This window comes from Myxocyprinus asiaticus, chromosome 20 (assembly GCF_019703515.2).
Source record: "Myxocyprinus asiaticus isolate MX2 ecotype Aquarium Trade chromosome 20, UBuf_Myxa_2, whole genome shotgun sequence".
In the NCBI taxonomy this organism is placed as follows: domain Eukaryota; kingdom Metazoa; phylum Chordata; class Actinopteri; order Cypriniformes; family Catostomidae; genus Myxocyprinus; species Myxocyprinus asiaticus.
In genome coordinates this window covers 17,362,117-17,386,322 of record NC_059363.1, presented here as the reverse complement: position 1 = coordinate 17,386,322, position 24,206 = coordinate 17,362,117, and the positions used below count along the sequence as shown (strand labels likewise).

Sequence of the window (24,206 nt, the reverse complement as noted above, 5' to 3'; positions counted from 1 at the left end):
CAGCTTTGCCTCAGCACTTTAATATTACTGTCCAACTCCACGAGTTCTTCTGCTTGAATTTTTTGGTGAATGAGGCATACTGTATGATCCGACCCCTAAGAACTGCCTTAAGTGCCTCCCAAGCCACGCCCACAGAGGATACTGAGGACCACTTGGTCTCCATATAGATTTGAGTCTGTAGCATTTGTTGGAATTCAGGATTTTGCAAAAGGGATACATTAAAGTGCCAACTATATGATTTCTTTTTCTCCGTATGTGGCAACACCTCTGAACATACCAGGGTGTCATCTCTCGCCGCATTTCCCGCAATTCTCCAACTAAATTGACTCCCAGCCTTGCAGCCTGCTCGGGGGCGTCAACTTGAGCATATAAGTGTCTTTTAATGTCTCCAGAGCCCAAGGATTTTGAATTCTTTGACATATTGTCCTCCTAGAACAGTTATGTAATAGAGTGTATCGAATCTCACCGGTTTATGTCACTAAAAGTGTTAAAACTAGCAAAGTGTGCAGAGCTCTCCGTTCACAAGTCCGATCCTCGCATGGTGTCATGTGACTCAACAATAATTATATTTGCAGATTTAATATAAGCTTGCTTTCTAGCAAGTCAGTCCACTGTAGGCCATCTTTGGAATGCTCTCGGGAGGCTATTTCCAGTCATGTCAGTGCAGCTCCTGTCTACTTGAATGGGGTGACACCGAAATCTCAAAAACGGATGGTCAAGATAACGATCAAAGAACATATTTCAAATCAACAATAACATTTTATAATATTGGAATCATAATTGTGCTTCACCTCATTCTATGCTAAAACAAGCAATTTTCCCGGCTTGCATAGCTAATGCGCATGCGTGTTAGCGAGTTGATTGACAGGCGATATCTGTATCTAAAAGGTGATTGGCTCTTTTACCTGTAAGGTGGGACTTCCTTTCTACATCTGTTGATCGTTGGGCACTAGAGCTTCTTGGTTGGGCATTTGAATTTCTCCCAATCATTTAAATAGAAGAGGCCCATCTCTGCTAAATAGTCTCTGAAATAAATTAAGCTCAATCCAGCCTGGTCTCATGAAATTTATGTGAACATGACAACATTTTGTAATTCAAAATGCACGTACTGTATATCACGTTTGGCTGCAGGTTTCAAGTGAAATGTCCAGCTGTGGGCACCAAAAGCAACTAAAATGGTGGTGTCACTTTCAGATGTGGTTTTAAGGTGAATTTTAGATAATTTGTTTTTAAAACATACCTCCCTGACCTAAAAATTTTGCCTGATCCTAATCTCTAGTTTTTTAAAATATAAATGAGATGTTTAAAAAAAGACATCCTTACCAAATCAATGCCTAAACTTAACCATTAGTGTTTTAAACTATATATGAGATGTTAAAAAAGACATCCTTACCTTATCAATACTTAAATCTAACCATTAGTGTTTTAAAATGCAGAAGTGAAATGAAAAAGCACTTTTTCTGAAGCAACTACTTAATTTTGTGCTGCTTCAATGACTCTTTAATATCATACCACACAAGCAATCTATGTTGGAATAAAAGCATTAAAATGTATTGTTTTTTAAAAGATGTGTTTGAGTAAAAGTGTGTCGATATCATAAAATAGAAGGTTCTGAGTAATAGAGAGAAAAATACGCATTTATTAAGTCATAATCAGCCATTATGTCATGATTTGAGTATAAGTGAATAAAACCAACAGTTGTTGTAGTGCCTCTAGCGTTCATTTCACCTGGAAACTGCAGGGAATTGTAAGTTTTGCAAAAATGTATATAGAGTCACGCTGGCTCAATTGACAGCATTTGTGGCATAATGTTGATTACCACAAAAATGTAATTTTACTTGTCCTGCCTTTTCTTAAAAAAAAAACTAGGTTACAGTGAGGCACTTACAATGGAAGTGAATGGAGCCAATCCGTAAACATTAAAACACTCTGTTATAAAAGTATCGCCACAAGATGTAAACAATATGCATGTTAACATAATTTAGTGTGACAAAATCAGTTATTGGCCTTTTCTGTGTAAATTTATATCTAATTTTACTATTTCATTGCCATGACGAAGTACCGCCATAAACCCTAAAATGACCGTAAAAATGGCGATTAAACAACTTTAGAGCTAAAATAATACACAAGATTTAACAGAAGAATTAAGTGCTTTTATAAAATTATAAGCTTCACATTTCTGCCTTCAAACTTCCAAAAATGGTCTGTATTAACTTCCATTGTAAATGCCTCACTGTAACCTTGATTTTTGCTTTTTTTAGAGAGAAAAAGTAATCAACATTATGCTACAAATGCTGTTGACTAAGCTTGTTTTGTATTTATTCAGGAATATACACTATCTTTAATAACAGACTTAAACTAGGTACACAGGTTGAATCAGATTCTTAAATTCAGATCTGTCTGGCACAAATGCCCGCACATACTGTACGCACAGTAACAAAAATGTTGTTTCTGGTTCACACCGTTACCAGATTCCAGCAGCTGAAATGTGAAAAAAAAATAAAAATAATAATATTATATATATATTTAAAAAATTATAATAATTTAACTACACACTCAAACAAACATAAATAAAACCTTTCAAGCTCCCACATAGTCACAAAAACTCAAAAGACCACAAGATCATCACATCAGCTCAGTCAGAAAGCCACAATTCCAAGTCTGTTTGCATAGTAAGCATTTTTGAACAGTTTCAAAATCTTCCAGAGACTTGAGAAGGGAAACAACACAGTGCTTAAAGGTTTATGGAGGTAACAAAAGTCTTTTAAAACTCAAATTCACCTCTCACAGACATAAAAACATCAATACAGGGTGCTTTAAAACAGGGCTATTTAGGCTACTGCAAAGAAATTAGGCAGGAATACTTCAACTAGACAAATTTTAACAGGAAGGACAACAATTAAACAATGGTTTACTTCAGAATAAACATGCAAAAATAAAACAGACTGAATATTTCCTGCATTTATGAATTCTTTGCCAACACACAGAAGGCATAACATACAAGATTTTATCTAAAATATGTCCTACTCCTCAAAACTCCCCCTTCAAACCTTTGAGTCCAGGTTTTCAACTGCTTTGTTTCCTTACCTTAGGGTTGACTATGATCTCCATGTCCATGGCGTTTTGTTCCTGCAGTCTCTTTATGGCAGACAGGGAGACCCACAGGTTGTTAGTGTTGAAGATCTTAAATTTGGTGACCGATTTGAATTCATCTACATGAGCCTTCGGAACCTGCGCAATCTCCAGTAACCGAAGCTTACCGTCATACTGAATGAGTGTACCTCCCTGGAGAACACATGAAAACAACACGAGATAGGCCTCCAGTACTACACAAATAAGACCTAATTTACTTAGATGCATATGGGTAGTTGATGCATAACATGTCCATGAGCTTTTTAAGAGATGATCAAGATTTTAGGTTAACATTTACATGAATGTTTAAAAGCAAGTGAACATTTTATGTGCTGTGACTGGTCAAAATCTCTGCCTTCACTATTTAAATAGCTGTGTCCTGAGATAAATAATTATTTTTAAAGTACAAACATTCCATCTCTCAATTAATGAGTTCATTTAGAGGGATCACAGCATGTCACACCACAGAACATGTCAACTTTACTGTCAACAACCCATTCAAATCTTCTTAACTTAAAAGCCAATGAATCACCTTTTAAGGAAATAAATCTAAATTATCAAATTACTTGGACAGAAAGATTGTTTCTTCTGATAATCTTTTTAACAGTGATCTTTAATCTCTGAACTCAAATTAGCTCAACATGTAAAGATATGATACAGGGATCAGTGAACTTTACAATGCACAAACAATATTGTCTCACCTTCACATCTGCTCTGGTCTTGTCTGTGACCTCCATGATGAACTCGCAGCGTTTGCCGTTGGGCTGGCCCACCAGGTGATTCAGTATGTACAGGTCTACGGTGGCGCCCAGGTTATCGATGTTAGAGACAAAAATGTATTCTTTCCCTTCAGCGATGAGCTGCTCCAACAGACCAGAGTTAAAAAAACTGGCGTAAATGTCACCGTGACCAGGAGGATACCACACATCCGCATTCTCTCCTGTCATACCCATGTCCTTAGCAACCGGCAACAGTGACTCCTTATTTATCCGTGGATACCTGGAGCAACGGAAAGACCAGAGAGATTATCTTTAATCTTTTCTTGTATGATTTATTTGTCTTTTTCAGTTACTCTGCATATTTTGTCTTTGGCCTTGATTTATGCACTTTGATTTCCACCGTTTTTGTTTCACCACTGATTCTTGAGATAAGGGACAAAACATGTCCTACATACAAAAGTCCTCTTTTGTTAAAAATCAAGAAATTCATAATAGAAAAAAAAGATATTGAAAAAGTTAAATCTAAAGGAAGGGTTTATATTCAGGGCATTTAATACTTATATTTTAAAATAATTTCATTAAAATTCTTTAAAATGTATGCTCTATACTTGGAAGCACATGCACATAACCTGTCCTCAGCAAGGTCACGATGTTAAACTTCCAAACAAAGTGTTTAAAAATGCAACAAATTAAACAAATATAAATATGAAATGAAAGGTAGGGATCTGTAAGATATCAAACAATACATAAAGTAAACTTTAAAATATATATTTCCAAAACAACAACAACAACAACTGCCTATCAAAGATGTGTCCTCACTTTGCGTCATCTAGATTTTTTATAATGCTGAATAAATCAGACAATGTCATGTTCAGCTATAACTCTGAGAACTCCATTCCAACCTCCTGCTCATGGCAGATGCAACAGTAGGACACATGGTGTGGTAAGTTTGATATTGTTTAATATTTTAAACAAACAATGTTTAAGTCTGCGATCAGATTCAACATGTCAATACCATCATCCCATTGTGATAATTTCTGCTAAGAATTGTGGAAACATTTTTGCATTTTATTTTAGGTTATAGAGGCAGATTTAACTGTGGAAAAAAGACAAAATGGCTGAAGTGTAAAACACATGTTTTGATGGAAAAATATTCAATTTTGTGAACTCTCAGAATAGTGAGAAAACAGAAAGAAAAATGTATAGAATGCATTTTATCCCTTAACTCCTTTACGAAACACCATTATTAGATAATTAAAGACTTTACACTCTTATTGAATGGATCAAATTAAAATAGCATGCGTGTGTGTGATGGTGTAACAGTAAGATGTACAGTAAGTTATGAAGTGGATACATTTCAATTTCAGAAAAAAAGCATTTTTATAAAAACCTGTTCCCTTACATGGTTCGTTATCTGAGACCTTTGACTACAATCCAGTTCAAATTAATTTAGTATTAAAAAATAAAAATTAAGATTTAAAACATGTTTTGTCCCTTATCTCAAGAATCAATATTTCAACACTTCTAAGCAGCAAATGCTTTGGCAATACAAATGTACAATGTATTATCCCAATAAAGATTACTTTATTTAGAAGACTATCTGCAAGATTTGAAGAAACGCATCAAGTAGCAATGCACAATGTATCTGTGACCATCTCTGTGTTTTTAATCAACAAAGACTGATTTGGCATTACTGGAAGTAGATAATATCAGAGCTTATTTGTTTTCTACTTCAAACAATATCCTTTTTAAAAATATAAAATTCTAGATTGGAGCTTTAGTACGAATGGCTGAATCACAAAATACTAAATGTCATATTTCACATCCCCCATCCACTTTTTATTTAGCATAAAAAGGGCACTTTCATGATCCTTAAAAATTTTTAGGGCCCAAGCACTGAAAGTGCGGAGACCCTATTGTTCTTCTAAGGATTATTATTAGGGCCCAAGCACTGAAAGTGCGGAGACCCTATTGTTCTTCTAAGGATTATTATTAGGGCTTAAGCACTGAAAGTGCGGAGGACCTATTGTTTTTCTAAGGATTATTATTATTTGGGCCCAAGCATTGAAAGTGAGGAGGCTGTATTGTCCTTCTAAGGATTATTAGGGCCCAAGCACTGAAAGTGCGGAGGCTCAATTGTTCTCCTAATGATTATTATTATTAGAGCCCAAGCACTGAATGTGTGGAGGCCATATTGTTCTTCTAAGGATTATTATTATTATTCTTTTTTGCATACACAGTCGTTGGCAATTAGGGCTGGGCAAAGTTGCGGGAGGGGCGGTATGCAGGGCCTCCTTGAAAATGGGCATTTAAGGGAGGCTCTGTAAAACCCCCATTTTCACCTACAGTCACCAAACTTGGTACATTTATAGTTATCACCAAGCCGGACAACTTAAATAACTATAGTCATTAGCGCCGCCCAACAGGAAGTCGGCCATTTTGGATTTTCTGAAAATCGCAAGCTCTGAACTTTTAAATACTCCTCCAAGGGCAGTGGTTCTCAAATTTATTTGGTCACGTCCCACTTTGAAACAACAAAAACAGCATTTTCTTTCATCTTCATATCACACATAAAAGTTTTATTTAAAAATTCTATGAAAACTGAATGAAAAGTTACACTTCACTGAAAAAGAATCTGAATGAATAAACATGTCACAATGCCAACATTGTTCTGTTATTTTGAGTATCATTTCTGTATTACATAAATACATAAAACATTTTAATTATGCCTATACACTTTCAAACCACACAAAAACAGAAGGAAAAATAAATAAATAAAAAGTAATACTGCTGCAGAAGCAAATCCTGGGCATGAACACATTGCAAACCGAATCCTCCATTCATCTGCATTTAAATAGCAGAACATTTTTCTCTCAATGGAGACATTTACACTGGATAGTTTTTTTTTTTTTTTTTTAAAAGATGATACTAATAATTGCAAGGATTCATACCTGTGAGTGTTAATCCGCCTCAGTAGTATTTATTAAAGCATTTTTAAACTCCAGTAAATTTCCAGTAAGAATAAACAACTGTGATTGGCCCATCCTGGGTAGCTCAGTGAGTAAAGATGCTGACTACCACCCCTGGAGTTCACGAGTTCGATTCCCAGGGCGTGCTGAGTGACTCCAGCCAGGTCTCCTAAGCAACCAAATTGGCCCGGTTGTTAGGGAGGGTAGTCACATGGGGTAACCTCCTCGTGGTCGCTATAATGTGGTTCGCTCTTGGTGGGGCGCATGGCGAGTTTGTGCGTGGATGCCATGGTGGATTGCGTGAAGCCTCCATACGCACTATATCTCCGCTGTAATGCACTCAACAAGCCACGTGATAAGATGAGGAGGCAACTGAGATTTGTCCTCCACCACCCGGATTGAGGCGAGTCACTGCGCCACCACGAGGACTTAGAGTGCATTGGGAATTGGGCATACCAAATAGGGAGAAAAAGGGGAGAAAATAAATAAATAAATAAATAAATAAATAATGCTTTTAAAGAATTATATCTTGATCTCTATAGTTCCACGTCTCTGTCTACTGATGAGGATATTAGAAACATTGTGGAACTGATGACTGAGCAAAAAAATGTCTCTTGATTCTGAGATAACCTTGGAGGAGCTTGGCGAGGTAATTAAGGTCTTACCTAAAGGCAAGGCTCCGGGGATGGCTTTGCCACCGAGTTTTTTTAGATCTTATGCAACAGAACTGTCTCCACTTTTGCTAGAAGATTATACGGAATCATTAAAGAATGGAAAGCTTCCACCAACCATGACGCAAGCCCGGATTAGTCTGATTCTTAAAAAGGACAAAGTATTTAACATTTAAAATACTTTAAAAAAAGCATTAAGTATTTGGGTATTTTATTCCCAGCAAATTTTTGTGATTTAGTTAGTTAATTTTGACCCTTTAATAAAAAGGTTTGAGCAATGTGGGCAGGTGGGCTTCATTACATTTATCTATGATTGGGAAGGTTAATGTTATTAAAATGAATTGTATTCCAAATATTCAACTACCTGCTACAATCTCTCCCTATAGATGTCCCCCTCTCTTATTTCAAGCAATTTGATAGCATAGCAAAGTCCTTCATTTGGAATGGTAAATGTCCCAGATTGCATTTCAGTAAGTTACATAGGCCGATTAACAAAGGTGGGCTAGGCCTACCCAAGATTTTGTTTTATTATTATGCATTCGGTCTAAGACATTTGGCTATTGGTTGCTCCCACCTGATCAAAAATCAAATCAAATCAAATCACTTTTATTGTCACACAACCATACACACAAGTGCAATAGTGGGTAAAAGTCTTGGGTGCAGTTCCGTGCAACATAGCAGTCATGACAGTGATGAGACATATACCAATTTACAATAAACATCAGATTTACACATCACAATTTACATATCTAATATACACATAATTACGCACAACACAATATACAAATAATATACAATGTACAGTATACAATACACACAATATAAAATACACATTATACAATAAAAATTGTATATATAAAATATACAGTAGGTTGTATTGTACTGTATTGACATGCAGGCTGTCAGTTGATAGTCAGTTGCCAGTGTGTTGTTAAGAGAGAATATAATTTATGACAGCCCAGTGTGAGATAATAAGATTAATAAAAAGTGCAGTGCTGATATATATTGATCGTGAATGATCAAGAGTTCAAAAGTCTGATTGCTTGGGGGAAGAAGCTGTCATGAAGTCGGCTGGTGCGACTCCCGATGCTGCGATACCGCCTGCCTGATGGTAGCAGTGAGAGCAGCCCATGGCACGGGTGGCTGGAGTCTATGATGATCCTCCGAGCTTTTTTCACACACCGCCTGGTATATATGTCCTGGAGGGAGAGAAGCTCACCTCCGATGATGTGTCTGGCAGTGCGCACCACCCTTTGCAGGGCTTTGCAGTTGAGGGCTGTGCTGTTGCTGTACCAGGCTCTCTACAGTGCTGGTGTAGAAACGTGTGAGGATGTGGCGGTTCATTCCAAACTTCCTCAGCTGTCTCAGGAAGAAGAGGTGCTGATGAGCCTTCTTCACAACGGCCTCAGTGTGGACGGACCATGTGAGTTCCTCAGTGATGTGGACACCCAGGAACTTGAAGCTGCTGACTCTCTCCACCGGTGCTCCATTGATGGTGATTCTCTGTCTTTTCTCCTGAAGTCCACCACAAGCTCCTTTGTCTTACTGTCGTTGAGGGAGAGGTTTTGCTCCTCTCCCTCAACGTCGTTGGTTTTGACACCAGCGTGTCAGTGTGCACCTCCTCTCTGTAGGCTGTTTCATCATTGTCTGTGATCAGACCTACCACTGTTGTATCATCAGCAAACTTAATGATGGCATTGGAGCTGTGTGTTGCCACACAGTCATGTGTGTACAGGGAATACAGGAGTGGACTTTGAACACAGCCCTGTGGGGCTCCAGTGTTGAGGGTCAGTGATGAGGAGATGTTGCTGCCCATACTAACCACCTAGCATCTGCTTGACAGGAAGTCCAGGATCCAGTTGCACAGCGAGCTGTTTAAGCCCAGAGCCCGGAGTTTCACATCAAGCTTGGAGGGCACTATGGTGTTGAATGCAGAGCTGTAGTCTACAAACAGCATTCTCACATAAGTGTTCCTTTTTTCCAGGTGGGAGAGAGCAGTGTGTAGTGTAGATGCAATGGTATCATCAGTGGAGCGGTTGTTGCGGTAAGCAAACTGCAATGGGTCCAGTGAGGGAGGCAGCACAGAGCAGATGTAATCTCTGATTAGTCTCTCAAAGCATTTGCTGATGATGGGGATCAGAGCAACAGGACGCCAGTCATTTAAGCAAGTGATTTTGGATTGCTTTGGTACAGGCACAATGGTGGACATTTTAAAGTATGTGGGGACCACAGACAAGGAGAGGGAAAGGTTGAAAATATCCGTAAAAACACCAGCCAGTTGGTTCGCGCACGCTCTGATGACGCGGCTCGGAATGCCATCTGGACCCATGACTTTACGGATATTCACCCGTCGGAAGGATCGGGTAACTAACCTCTGTAGCTTCGGCCGCGAGAGCTCTCTCCGCAAGGGTGGTGTTATTTCCCTCGAAATAAGCATAAAATGTATTTAGCTCATCCGGGAGAGAGGCAGCGGTGTTCACGGCGGAGTTTTTATTCCCTTTAAAGTCTGTGATGATATTAATTCCCTGCCACATGCTTCTAGAGTTGGTGGTGTTAAACTGTCCTTCAATCTTGTCCCTGTACTGGCGTTTGGCTGCTCATAGTTTTGCGGAGTACATAACTGGCCTGTTTATGCTTCTCCGCGTTCCCGGGATTAAAAGCGGAGGTCCGTGCATCAAGTGCCGCGCGAACATCGCTATTTACCCATGGCTTCTGGTTGGGGTAGATCCGTATTGTTTTGGTCGGAACAAAATTCTCAACACACTTTCTGATGAAACACATTACGCTATCAGCGTAAACCTCGATGTCGTCAACAGAGGCGGACCGGAACATCTCCCAGTCCACGTGATCAAAACAGTCTTGTAGCATAGAATCTGATTGGTCCAACCAGCACTGGATCGTTCTGAGGGCGGGTGCTTCCTGTTTCAGTTTCTGCCTGTAAGCGGGCAGAAGCAGAATGGAAGAGTGGTCCGATTTGCCAAATGGTGGGCGGGGGAGGGATTTGTAGCCATCCCGGAAGGGAAGAGTAGCAATGGTCCAAAACCCGGTGCCCTCGTGTGTTGAAACTGATGTGTTGGTGGTATTTTGGTGCGACTGATTTGAAATTGGCTTTGTTAAAGTCCTCGGTCACAATGAACGCGGCCTCAGGGTGCGCGGTTTCCTGCTCACTTTTACTCCCATATAGTTCCTTGAGTGCCTGGTCTGTGTCGGCTTGCGGGGGGATGTTCACAGCAGTGATAATGACCGCTGTGAATCCCTTGGTAGCCAGAATGGTTGACACAGAAGCATGAGAAATTCCAGATCAGGAGAGCAGAAAGACTTGATAGAATGTATGTTCCTCTGATCACACCAGGATTTGTTGATCATAAAACATACACCACCTCCTCTGCTTTTACCCGAGAGGCCTTTCGCTCTGTCCGCTTGGTGCACGGAGAACCCCGCGGGTTCGATGGCTGAATCTGGAGTCTCAGCAGACATCCAAGTTTCTGTAAGGCAGATAATGCAGTAGTCCCTCGTCTCTTGTTGGAAAGAGATCTGCGCTCTCAGCTCACAGAGCTTGTTGTCCAGAGACTGAACATTTGCCAGTAGAATACTGGGTAGCGGGGGTCGATTTGCACAATGTCTTACTCTGATGAGAACGCCGGCTCTCCTTCCCCTTTTCCTTCTACGTTTCCGCGGCCGGGCTGCCCAGACAAAGGGCTCTGCTGTCGTGTTTGTAAACAGCGGGTCGGCATTGAAGAATTTGAAGTCCGGTTTACGGTGTGCAATTGCAGAACCAATGTCCAAAAGTGTTTGTCTGTCGTAGACAATAAGGCAGACAACATCCAAGACAAAAAACATAAGAATTGTAAACCAAACAAACCAAAAACTGCAATGTTGTGTCGGAGCTCGCAACGCAGCAGCCACACTCGGCGCCATCTTGAGTCCAAAAAAAAAAAAAAAAAAAAAAGAGCGAGAGTGCCCCTCCCTGGTTTTGTATTGAACAGGAAGTTCTTGCCCCTATTTCGCCATTGCAAAGCCTTTCTATCAAACTAACCAGAGAAGTTAAGTTACACCCCATTATCTCGCATTTGCACTCGGTATGGACAAAAGTGTCCAAAGTGTTTAATTTGGACATTTGTTTAAATGTTGCCTCGAGCATATTGCTGAACCCAAAATTATGTATTAATAAATCCCCTTTCTACTGGACAAAGTGGACTGTGAGGGAGGTAATTCGTTCATTGACCTATATGAGAGTGGAGTGTTGAAATCCTTTGAAAATATGGTTCAACATTTTGGGATTCCCAGGTCTCAGTTCTTTAGGTATTTACAGCTGCGCCACCTGCTCTGTACTATTTTTGTGAGTAGCATACACCACCCTAAAGCGGCAGATACTCTGGGAGTGGTATTTACAGCTTTTGGAAAAGGTCATGAGGCATCAGTGTATTAATCTCTGCTAATTCAGAGTCTGGGACTGAGCTTCGGCTTCTCTCAAGAGATTATGGGAGAAAGATTTAAACTTGGCATTGGAGGAGGGAGTGTGGGATAGGATTCTAAAAAATGTCAAGTCTACATCTAGAGATGCAAAGGGGCACCTTATGCAATTTAAGGTTTTACATCGATTCTATTGGACCCCCTCTAGGCTTGGTCTTAAAGACACACCCACCTGCTGGCGATGCCAATCAGAAGATGGGGACACAACCCATGTTTTCTGGTGGTGTGTTAAGAACCAAGAATTTTGGTTGAGGGTTCAGAGTTTTATGTGTGATGTATTGAGCACTCAAATTTAATTTTGCCCCAGACTCTGTATTTTAGGTCATGGGGCGGTCATTAATATAGGGGATAATTACATAAAGAATTGGGTCCTGGCCAGTGTTACAATCGGCAGACGGGTTATTCTTAGGGGATGGATGTCGGCTGGAGCGCCCTCATTTCGAGAGTGGTGCACGGAGATGGGCAGGGTAGTGGCATTTGAGATGTCGTATAGAAGGCTGGGCAATCTGGGGTTATTTGATAGAAAATGGGGCAGATATTTGGCCTTTTTGGAAGGCTCACGGGGAGGGGCAGTAGAGAGGGATCTCTAGTTTAAAATGTGTGGGTGCAATTTTGTTTTTTGAAAGTATGCTTTTAATGTTTTTTTGTGTGTTTTGTGTTTTTTTTTTTTTATGTTTCTAAATATTATTATGATCACTGGGGTGCGTGTTTGTGTCGGGTGGGGGGTGGTTGGTGTTCGGGGGGAAGAGTTTAATTTTATTCCGCATTTTCTGTTTAAAATAAAAAAAGTGTTTTTTTTAAAACACCAACACACAAAAATAATTCAAAAACATGGATGAAGTTGCTCTGTTATAAAGTTAAAAAAAACAACAACAACAAAAAACAAAAACAAAAAACACTTCAAACATTTAAAATATGAAACATGGGTAAGAAAAATACACTGCTTAAAAATGTAAAAGTGCTTTCAGAGGGGCTCTATAATTTGCTCTCATTCCTGCATTACAGGCTTATTCAGGTCAAATGATGCCAGGGAAATGAAAGGGGGAGCTTCATCTGAGGCTCTGTGTAGCCTTCATCTTCCTCCTCATCCTTTCATCACATTGTCTCTTCCCTCATTCATGAGCTTCAGCTGAAACAGGATCTGAATCTACGGTGTCTTTCGGCACTTTATTCTGAATAAGATGTGTAATAATATCCCATGAGCATATGTTGTTGGCTTTGAGATAAATTTCTGCTCTGACAACTCCATTAAATATTAACATATCCCCATTATTAGGAGGAAACTTCATCAATCTTTAACTTGTTTTTACACAACCTGTTAGTGTTTGCAGGCTAAGGGTCAGCAGAAGACATCATCAAGGAGAAGAAATCCAGCTTTTCACTTCCTGTTGGGAATGTGTCTGGGATAAATCGCTGAATAACAGTGTGTCTGCTTATAGATGTTGGTGTGTGAGATTATGTGGTGTGTCATCAACTGCATGGAATTATGTGTTCAAACAACCTTAATTTCTTATGTAATTTTGCTTCGCAAGTAAATTTGTTTTAAGGATGTTTAGATATTGTGACTGGAAAACAAGACAAAAATACTGAGTAACAAATTGATTGCAGTGCAAATGTCCTCGTTTGTGTGTGTGTGTATGTTAATACCTGCTCTGGTTGAAAGTGTGTATCTTGACTCTGTGGTGTGTGTATTTCTGTAGGATCTTCTTGGTGTCTTCGTCCGTGTTGAAAGAGTTCATGAGCACCAGTGGAACATCAGCATTATATGTTTTATTCAAGTGCTGAAGAGACCAAAGAAAAACAAATAAACAGCTAAATAAACTTAAAGGAGTATTCCAGGTTCAATACAAGTTAAGCTCAATAAACAACATTTGCGGCATAATGTTTCGGAGTTTGTAGTTATTTACATGACCTGCTTCCATATTATTTGAGCTCATACTTTGCGATCTACATCACCTGAAACTGTTTGGAAAATTTAGAGTGCATCTGGACTGTGTGCTGTGTAATTCTTCCTCTCCTCACTCAGGCGCGGACATGGCCATTAAGTTTTGGTATTGCATGCGCAAAGTCTAGGTGCAAGGTTGGCGAAATCACACACCCAAAGTACTAATGGGCTAGGTCAAGTGCAATTTAATTCTTTTTTTCCTCCCCAATTCGCTCAAAGTCCTCGTGGTGGCTTAGTGACTCGCCTCAATCCGGGTGGCAGAGGAAGAATCTCAGTTGCCTCAGTTGAACCGCGACACCAGGGGTGGTAGTGAGCATCAATACTCCCAAGTGCAATTTAATTCGGAGGTTTTCCCAGTTATTGCACCGTCTGTGTCCTATTATATATTCCATTATCTGTCAAGCAATGCCAATATAAAGACAGCCCATTCATAAAAATTTCATAGTGTAAATTGGTTGTTTGCAATGCATTCCCTGCTGTATGAGTGTATTGTTGCTTGCGCTGCTCCGACCGCAATGTATGTTACATATTCTCTATCAGCCTCTCTGGGACTGTTGGCTCACCTCCTGCACACCTGTGTCTCACCTGCTTAAAATATTCTTTGCTTCTCTCCTATTGTTCATTGTTTGTAATGTATATTTGTTATATGTTTCTCTGTTTAATGTTTTGTTTAATTTCTGTAAAGCATCCTTGAACTTTGGAAAGGCATTATACAAAATATAAAAACATATTATTAGTAATATAATATTGATTTACTGACACAAATCATGGCTAGCATTAAAAGTGATCGATAGCTCTTGATATCATTTGCCTGTGGAATCCATAAACTGTAAATGCAGGAACTGAATTTGATTTTGTGCTGAGATTAGACGTGGTTTTCAGAAGTCTTTGTTACCTACTACTGAGGAAAATAGCAAACTGCGGCACTTCATTAACATACAATACACCCACAGTTTTTGGGCAAGGTTGGAAGTGTATGCGCGCAAACTGTTTGTGTATGTGCGCATACACTCCCAACCTCACCCATTTGGGCTTTGCACTGGCACGAAAATTGTGCTTAGAATTAGGATAATTGTGCTTGAAAATTGGATAAGATGTAGCTCACGGTCGTTGCATGTAGCTTTGTGCCAAGCAGGGTCATGAAAAAAGAGCCCTATATAAATTCAATTAATAAACTTTACTGCGTAAAGTTATATACAATTTTACAACTTTGTTGCCATAACAAGGTAATGCTGTTAACCCTAAAACAACTGTAAAAACAATGGTTTAAACAAAATAATTAAATGTAAGTGCTTTTATAAAATTATAAGCTTAACATTTCTGCCTTTAAACCCTCCAAAAATTGGCCCTATTCACTTCACAGTAAGTGCCTCACTGTATCCTTGATTTTTGCTTTTTCAAAGAAAAATAGGGACGAGCTGAATTTATTTTTATTTTTTATTTTTTTGTGGTAATCAACATTATGCCACAAATGCTGTCAATTGAGCTTAACTTGTATTGAACCTGGAATGTTTCTATTAAGACATTTTCAGTCATGTTTTATATATTGAAGGAATATTCCGAGTTCAATACAAGTTAAGGTTCAAATGGTCGTAGACACTTGGAGCATCTGTTTTAACTGTGGAAGGATGAGTTGAAATGATTCTGCTTTAAGGTTAATGTTGCATTTAAATGTAGAGCCATGGAGGGTATTATTTAGACAACTAAACTGTAAATATGTGATCTTTTACACCAGAGTAAAACTGTTGAAACACTGTAGACAACTGATTAAAACATCTTTCCTCTCTAATCTCTATAGCTGCACTACTGAGATAATTACAATAATTAATCGTGAAGAAACATTTGGTGTTGCTTCATCCTGGATTCTGTATAATTCTAAATGAGCATTAAAGCATTTAAGTGTAATTTTTGAGTTAAAGTTTACATCTAGTCAAAGACACCAGTTTGAGCAGTAATTCTTTAAATGTTCACTGACAAATTACAGATAATCTATGCTAAAAAGACATCCAAATGTATGCAAATGGCATTCAACAAAGGCACAAATTGTTGTGACTTATTTTACACAACCTTGGAAAACTCACAAACAGTAAATACTGGTTTAATTTGCCCAGTGTTAAAGGTACCTATCTAAATAACGGCAAGTTCTGACAAACATAGTTTAAATGGCTAGGTAATCGAATAACTTCATCCTCATTCAGAAACTGTTTTGACAGAATTTAGGTCATTTTCCTGTAACATAAAATATGCCCACAAATTCAAGTCAAAAAGGAGCCAAATGGCATAAATTGGACTAAGCGATCGCTAGGGGCCTGCCAAGCACAGAAACAGCAGTCTGTATTTCTGTGGGAGAAAGAAAGATTACCCATTTACATCTACTAATTGGCCTTATTCAATGAGGGGGATATCTGAAGACATGAGGCAGGTAACCGGCCTGCCAAAGAGACACTAAGGGCATCCCACAGGGCTCAGTACTGGGCCCCCCTACCTTTTTTCCCTCTCTTCCCTAGAATACAGCCCTCTCTGTTTGGGTTTCACCCTTAGTTTTCATTCATGCTCACTAGCTACCTATCTTTCAGTCCATGGCACTGGGAATAAACATTTGCACAGAGCCCATTGCTTGTTGTGGCGGTTAAAATGCTCTATCTGTATAAACAATTAAATGTGCCAGATTTATTTATTTTTTTTAGTTGTAGAAGAGAAGCGAGAGAAGGGAATGAAAGAGGAACATATGTTTGTGATTTAAGACCTATGGGTGGAGGTCTACTCGCTCTCTTCCAAATCTCTCAGACAGCTGTTGAGTTTTTTGAAATATTATCTTGTAAGCTGTGCCATGAAAATGCTGGTCTAGCTGGTGGATCAGCATAGCCATTTTGTTAACCAGCAAAAAAATTACAAATTAGGCTGACCAAGGGAGGTTTGGTCATGAAAATGAAAATTCTGTCATCAATTACTCACCCTTATGTTGTTCTAAACTTGTATGACTTTCTTGTATTAAAAACAAAAGGAGATGTTAGACAAATATGTTAGCCTCATTCACCATACACTTTCATTGCAGCTTTTTTCTAGAAAATTAAAGTGAAAGGTGACTAAGGCTGACATTTCCTTTTGTGTTCCACGAAAGAAAGAAAGTCATATGCGTTCAAACAACATAAGGGTGAGTAAATGACAGAATTTTTATTTTTGGTTGAACTATCCATTTTAGAAAGTCTGGTAGGGACATCAGCATGCAAATCATACATACGCCAGTGACCAGCAATGCTGTTTTTTTTTTAACATGGTACAATGTCTTGGGGTCTACAATCATATACTGTCAAACACAGCACTGAAACATCTGGTGCAATTAGACAAACCTCAATCTGCTGGACGGTCAGATCCAGAAAAGTGTTCTCGTTACGGACACTAATGAGACTCTTGGGCCCTTTGCAGCCCATGCTGGTTCCCAGACCTCCATTCAGCTTCACCACCACAAGCTTGTTCAGACTGTCTGCTATGTTGTCTGGGAGACCCTTTGCCTTGACCTTATCATAAGGCTGGATCTGAAACAGAGATAATACAGACAAACAACAGTTGTTTACAGCTACCAATAAGTGTAGTACTACAAATTTTTAAACATTTTTAACAATATTGAAATCCATTACACCAGTTTTCCCCAAATATCAGCACATGAAATGCAATAAAATGTTTGGGCCTGGGTTGGCTTATATTTTTCCATCATCCGGAGGTTTATATTATATAAGAGAATGATGGATCCAGTGTGTACAATTAAGTTTTATGACATCTAATGTTCATCCAAATGCATATGAAGTCTGATAATTCACCAGTGAGTTTATTATGATCAGGCCTGCCGTCAGTCTTCCAGTATCACTGAGATCAGTTTACAAATATACCAAAGAACTACAACAGACATGCAAAAACACAAAATGTTTCACATAAAGGAAAAACATTGCCATGGTTAGCTGAATAAACAGTCAGATTGCTGAGACTGCAGATCAATAGGGAAAGTTGGAGAGAGACAGAGTTAGGCGAGAAGATAGAGATGATAGATGGGTATTTGAAACAAAAAGGAAAGAAAACCGATTTAAATGGCTGTTTAAGATGGCTGGGGCAATGGGCACAATAAGGCAGCTGAGACAACACCGATGAGTCAGATACTTAAGCTAAATCACATAAACAAGACTGCCATTTTCTGACTATCAGCCTATGATTCAACCACAAGTAATGATATCCAGTACAATAACACGATTGCGAGTATGATATTGCTTTTATAAAATATCAAGTTCTTATCGAATAACTTACATTTTAGATACAATGTAACCAGTTCTTTTGTTTATTTTTGCTTTGCTAAAATTCAGACACAGGCCACACTGCTGGGGGAGGTGTTCAGAGGTACATTTAAATATGAGGGCGCTTGACAGAGCTGTGGTGCAGTGGGCAGCACAGATGCTCAGGACATACAAGAGCTATTCGCTCGAGTCTGACCTGGGTCATGTCCCAATCCTGCTCCCCCCTCTTTCAACCATAATTTCCTGTCTACATTCTACTGACCTGACACCCACCCTCCCAAAAAACTAAAACTAAAAAAGTCAAAACTACATGTAAAACATCAACTAATATGTCATTAAAATGTTATCAATGACTTCATGTCTGATTGTGTGAGTAAAATTCACACGAGATCAGTAAAAGAAGCTGTATTAACTACTCAAATATTTTAAGTAGTATATAGTGTTGTGAAAAAGTATTTGCCTGATTTCTTCTGTTTTTGTGTATATCTCACTGTCATGTGTATTTTGTTGATTCATGTTTTTCATGTCTTTTATTTTGAAATTTCTAGTTTCTGATTCTGATCCTGATGTCATGTGGTTCCCTTGTCATGTGATTTCATGTTTCCTTCCATGTTCATGTGTCTTGTTTTCATTGGTTGATTGTCTTGTTATCTTGTTTAGAGTTCTTTGTGTTTATTGGTTATCACTGTCATGTGTTCTCCCATGTCATGTATTTAACCCTCATGTTTTCCATGGTCCATTGTCAGGTATTGTTGAATGCAACTTTGGTTGTGTAGTCAAGTTAAAGTCAAGTTCATGTTATTTGTTTACATTTGTAGTTAGGGTTTTTGGATTTCACTTTTGTTAATAGCACTTGGGTTCTTCACTTCATCGTCATCGTCTTTGCCAGTGCCAGCAGCAACGTTACAGAATACCTGACCGACGCAATATGAACCCAGCAATCCAGCTTCTTCGACTTCACCAGGGGAATCGTCCCCTTATGTGCAGGAATCCTGCGCTCTGGCCTGCAGGGTGGATTTTAATGAGATGGCCCTCAAGGACTGTTTCCAATTTGGACTGAATGAGCCCATCTCTTCTCTGATGCCAGGTGGTCAGAGTACCCACAGCCTGGCTCAATATATCGACCTCACCCTGCAGATTATTGGTTCCACGTTCACTGTGGGGGAGGCGGATGCTGAGCCAGAGTTCCACGACATGGCCGGCGAGCCAGAGTCATCTTTTGCCCCGGATCCTCAGCCTGCTCCATGCCATGTCACAGCCACGCCTGAGCCTGCTCCACGCCATGTCACAACCACGCCTGAGCCTGCTCCACGCCATTTCACAGCCACGCCTGAGCATGCTCCACGCCATGTCATAGCCACATCTGAGCTATCGGACCTGGAGATGGTTCCCGCCCTGGTACCCACCCTATGGATGTTTCCTCGGGATCAGACGGGTGGGGCTTCCGACCCTTCGAGTTTGCCTGGACCCTCCGGGCCCTGGACTCCGCCTTGGTTCTCCGGGCCCTCGGTTTCACCTTGGCTCTATGTCCCTTCGGCTTCACCGTGGTCCTTCGGCAAATCGGCTTCAATGGGGTCCCTCATCCCTCCAGCTCCGCCTTGGTCAGTTGATCACCTGGCTCCGCTTGAGCTCTCCAATCCCACAGCTACGCTTCGTCAATCCGAGCATGCGGCTCCACCTTGAACCACCTTCCCTACGGCTCCGCCTTGGTCTTCAGTCCCACCAGCTCTGCCTCGGTCCTCTGAGCCTTAGGCACTACCTTGGTTCTACCGAACCTCTGGCACCACCTTGGTCCTCTGAGTCGTCAGCTACTCTCTGGGCACCAAGTTCCATGGTGTCGCCCCTCGAGTCTGTCATGGCTCCAGGGCAACGTCTGTGGAAGGTGATCCCATGCTCCATGCCTTGTCTTGCCAAGCCATGCTTTAAGACCCCCCTTTCCCCCCAGCTCCCTACATAACTTTGTGTTTATGCCATGTTTTATGTGTTGGTTCATGTTTTGGGGCATCGGGAGCTGCCACTTAGTGGGGGGGATATGTCATGTGTATTTTGTTGATTCATGTTTTTCATGTCTTTTATTTTGAAATTTCTAGTTCCTGATTCATGTCATGTGGTTTCCTTGTCATGTGATTTCATGTTTCCCTCCAAGTTCATGTGTCTTGTTTTCACTGGTTGATTGTCTTATCTTTTTTAGAGTTCTTTGTGTTTACTGGTTATCATTGTCATGTGTTCTCCCATGTCATATATTTAACCCTCATGTTTTCCATGGTCCACTGTCAGGTATTGTTGAATGCAACTTTGGTTGTGTAGTCAAGTTAATATTTTTTGTTTACGTTTGTAGTTAGGGTTTTTGGATTTCACTTTTGTTAATAAATTTGCACTTAGGTTCATTGCCAGCAGCAACGTTACACTCATACTTAAATTGTTACAAAAATTCAAACAAAATCTAACATAAAACAAAGGCAATCTGAGTAAACACAAAATATAATTTTTAAATGATAATGTTATTTATTGAAGCAAAAAAGTTATCCAATACCAACTAGGCCTGTGTGAAAAAGTATTTGCCCCATAGTTACTAAATCCCGAAATCTATCAAACTGCATTCATAATGAGGTTCAGCTGGACTACACACACCCAGGCCTGATAACTGCCAGCCCTGTTCAATCAAATCAACACCTATATAGAACTTTTTCAGCAGCATGAAGTTGGCTAAAAAGTCTCTGCCAGTAGCACACAATGCCAAGGTCGAAAGAAATTCCAGAAATGATGAGGAAAACGTTGACTGAAATACATCAGTTTGGGAAGGGTTACAAAGATATTTCAGAGGCTCTGGGACTCCAAAAAAACACAGTGAGAGCCATTATCTACAAATGGAAAAAACATGGCACAGTAGTTAACCTTCACAGAAGTGGCCGAATTCCTCCAAGAGCACAGCGATGACTCATCTAGGAACTCACAAAAAAAGCCAAGGACAACATCCAAGGAACTGCAGGCCTCTCTCGCATCAATAAATGTCACTGTTCATGACTCCACTATCAGAAAGACTCTGGCCAAAAATGCCATCCATAGAAGAGTGGCAAGGTGAAAACCACTGCTAACCCAGAAGAACAATAAGGCTGGTCTGAATTTTGCCAACACACACCTTGATGATCCTCAAACCTTTTGGGAGAATGTTCTGTGGACTGATGAGTCAAAAGTGGAACTGTTTGGAAGACAGGGGTCCTGTTACATCTGGCGTAAATCAAACACAGAATTACACAAAAAGAACATCATACCTAAGGTCAAGCATGGTGGTGGTAGTGTGATGGTGTGGGGATGCTTTGCTGCTTCAGGGCCAGGGCGACTTGCAATAATTGAGGGAAACATGAATTCTGCTCTCTAACAGAAAATCCTAAAGGAGAACGTCCAGTCATCAGTCCGTGAGTTGAAGTTGGATTACCAGCAACTGGATTATGCAGCAAGACAATGATCCAATGCATAGGAGTAAGTCCACCTCTGAATGGCTCAAAAGAAGCAAAATTAAAGTTTTGGAGTGGCCTAGTCAAAGTCTTGACTTGAACCCGATTGAGATGCTGTGGCAGGAACTTAAATGGGCAGTTCATGCTTGAAAACCCTCCAATGTGGCTAAACTAAAGCAGTTCTGCAAAGAAGAGTGGGACAAAATTCCACCACAGCGTTGTTAAAGACTGATCTCCAGTTATCGGAAGCGTTTGGTTGCAGTTGTTGCTGCTAAAGGTGGCACAACCAGCTATTAAGTTTAAAGGGCAGTTAGTTTTTCACATGGGTGATATAGGTGTTGGGAAAATAACTTACAAGCACGCATTGATTTAAAGAAGACTCAAATTTGAAAACATCCGACTGTCAAGCCAACGTTTCTGAAATCCACTTCCCGCACCACCACCGAAGTGATTTCTATAGCTACTTTGCGGAGTTTTCTTGTCTAGCTTCCTGTGCGCGCCGCGAGTGAGAGAGGGAAGAAACACGTGCAGCCCGCGGTGAAATGAAACTTTGTATCTGCTCCAGATATCCTCTTTTTTTTTTTTTTTTATAATATTTGTTTTATTAATTATATTTAAAATGTGTAACATTAATATGACAGTAATTTAAGTGAAGCCTCAGTAAAAATATAAAGCCAAACGTATATGTGTAAAAATGTTGAACAGTTTAATGGGGAAAAATATGATTCGACAAGTAATTCCAGTGTCGACTACCAGCATCAGAACAGTTTAGTCGACTGGTCTCGCACATCCCTAGTATAGATGCGTAAATTTGCACCAGTTCGCTAATAACTCTGTATGCCGGTGTGTTCATGTTGACTGTTCTTAACTGACTGAACAGAAATTAGCTGTCAGCCTCAAAGTAGATGTAGCTCCAGGTCACAACTACCAATGACGCAGACCACGGTTGTATGAAGGTGTTAAGCAGCCGATACAATGTTTCCTGAAAGGTTGAGGGAAAATTGAGGATGATGACAAATATCTTCTTCCTATCTCCATCACCCACAGTCATACTTCCATGGTTTAAACTCAGAGACAGATGGAGAGCATGATGTAATCAAGGTCACCACGCTTCTCAGGGAGAGAGCTAGAGAGAATAAGAGAGAGAAATGGGGGAGAAAGAGAGGGAAGTAAACAGATTTGTCTGTGTAAAGGAAAGTTAGAGGGCATAAAGGAGAAAAGCAAGTATTCTCCTTCAGTTCCAGTCATCAGGTGCTCAGATACAGCAGGGCTTGAACCACATGTAGTCACAGTGATCACATAAAAGAAAGACAGGAGGGGAAACGTCAACTCTTATTTATACTGTCTCTCTATGTGTAACAGATACAGAGCAACTCCATATTTAGTGCCTGCGGCAATGATGTTGAATGTTGATTGTATTACAGTAAAAATGTGTTAATGTATGTCGTGTTGTGTGCATCGCTTGTGGTTTACAGTAGTCAGACAAAATGTACCATGTTGTTTTGGACATGTACTTCTATTTGGGCAAGATGTTTCACAGGAAATATCCCTTAAAGTGGCCAACTGTCAGTTTCTTTCAATTAACTTGGTGTTTATCTAGCCAGGTAAATTTTAAAAGGGTTACATCACAAGGAATCAAATTTTGCTTTAACGTTTGAGATCAAGGTGCATGAAGTACAGCAAAAACATGCTGTAACTTGCAAAACTAATAACTTCCTCACCAATTCAAAAAGAGCATTTCAAAACTATGCTGCAAAAATAACTCGTTCTTAAATTCTGCATCACCTATTGGTTTATCAGAAACTTGATCCACACAATCACTGTGAAACAATGATGAGAAAGCAGAATAAAGGCTATTATTCCTTAACACCAGAAGAACTAACAATACAAAATGTTTATCAAACCTTATCCTGTCATAATTTACTTGCCCTCCTGTCATTCAAAACCTATTTGCCTTTCTTTCTTCTGTGGAACACAAAATGGGGATTTTCTTTTTCTTTTTTTGGGATTTTTCCCCTTTTTTGCCCAATTCCCAATGTGCTTTTAAGTCCTCGTGGTCGCGTAGTGATTCGCCTCAATCCGGGTGGCAGAGCCTCCCTAGCAACCGGGCCAATTTGGTTGCTTAGGAGACCTGGCTGGAGTCACTCAGCATGCCCTGTGATTCGAACTAGTGAACTCCAGGGGTGGTAGCCAGCGTCTTTACCACTGAGAAAATGTGATTTTCTAAGGATTGTCCCATTTGCTGAATTCAGTACAATGGCTGCTGACTGCAGCTTAAAAAGCACCCATAAAAGCACCCTGCTTTTATGACACACCCACAAAAAAAGTGTCATTAAAGTAATCCATGCGACTTGTGCATCATGTTCCAAGTCTTCTGAAGACATACGATAGGTTTTGGTGAGAAACAACTCTTTAAAAGACAATATGAGACACTTGACCCTGAGCTTCAAACCAAGGGTGAGAAACTTTACCTTAAACCAGGTGCACCGGTTGAACAAGATTGCACCTTTGTGGCACAAACCACAGAAATGTTGTTTATGGTTAACTCCATTACAGCAA

The 24,206-nt window shown here is 39.9% G+C and overlaps 1 protein-coding gene across 2 annotated transcripts in view; it reads right to left on the bottom strand.

The window, feature by feature from the left end:
* LOC127410666 (UTP--glucose-1-phosphate uridylyltransferase-like) overlaps positions 1–24,206 on the bottom strand; it is a 56,222-nt gene that overhangs the window by 8,628 nt on the left and 23,388 nt on the right. For both annotated transcript variants that reach the window (XM_051645810.1, XM_051645811.1), the window contains exons 4-7: positions 17,260–17,445; positions 13,612–13,745; positions 3,834–4,131; positions 3,088–3,285 (exon numbers count right to left, since the gene is read on the bottom strand). In XM_051645810.1, the coding sequence (XP_051501770.1) occupies positions 3,088–3,285; positions 3,834–4,131; positions 13,612–13,745; positions 17,260–17,445 (816 nt within the window). The remainder of the gene's footprint in view (positions 1–3,087; positions 3,286–3,833; positions 4,132–13,611; positions 13,746–17,259; positions 17,446–24,206) is intronic.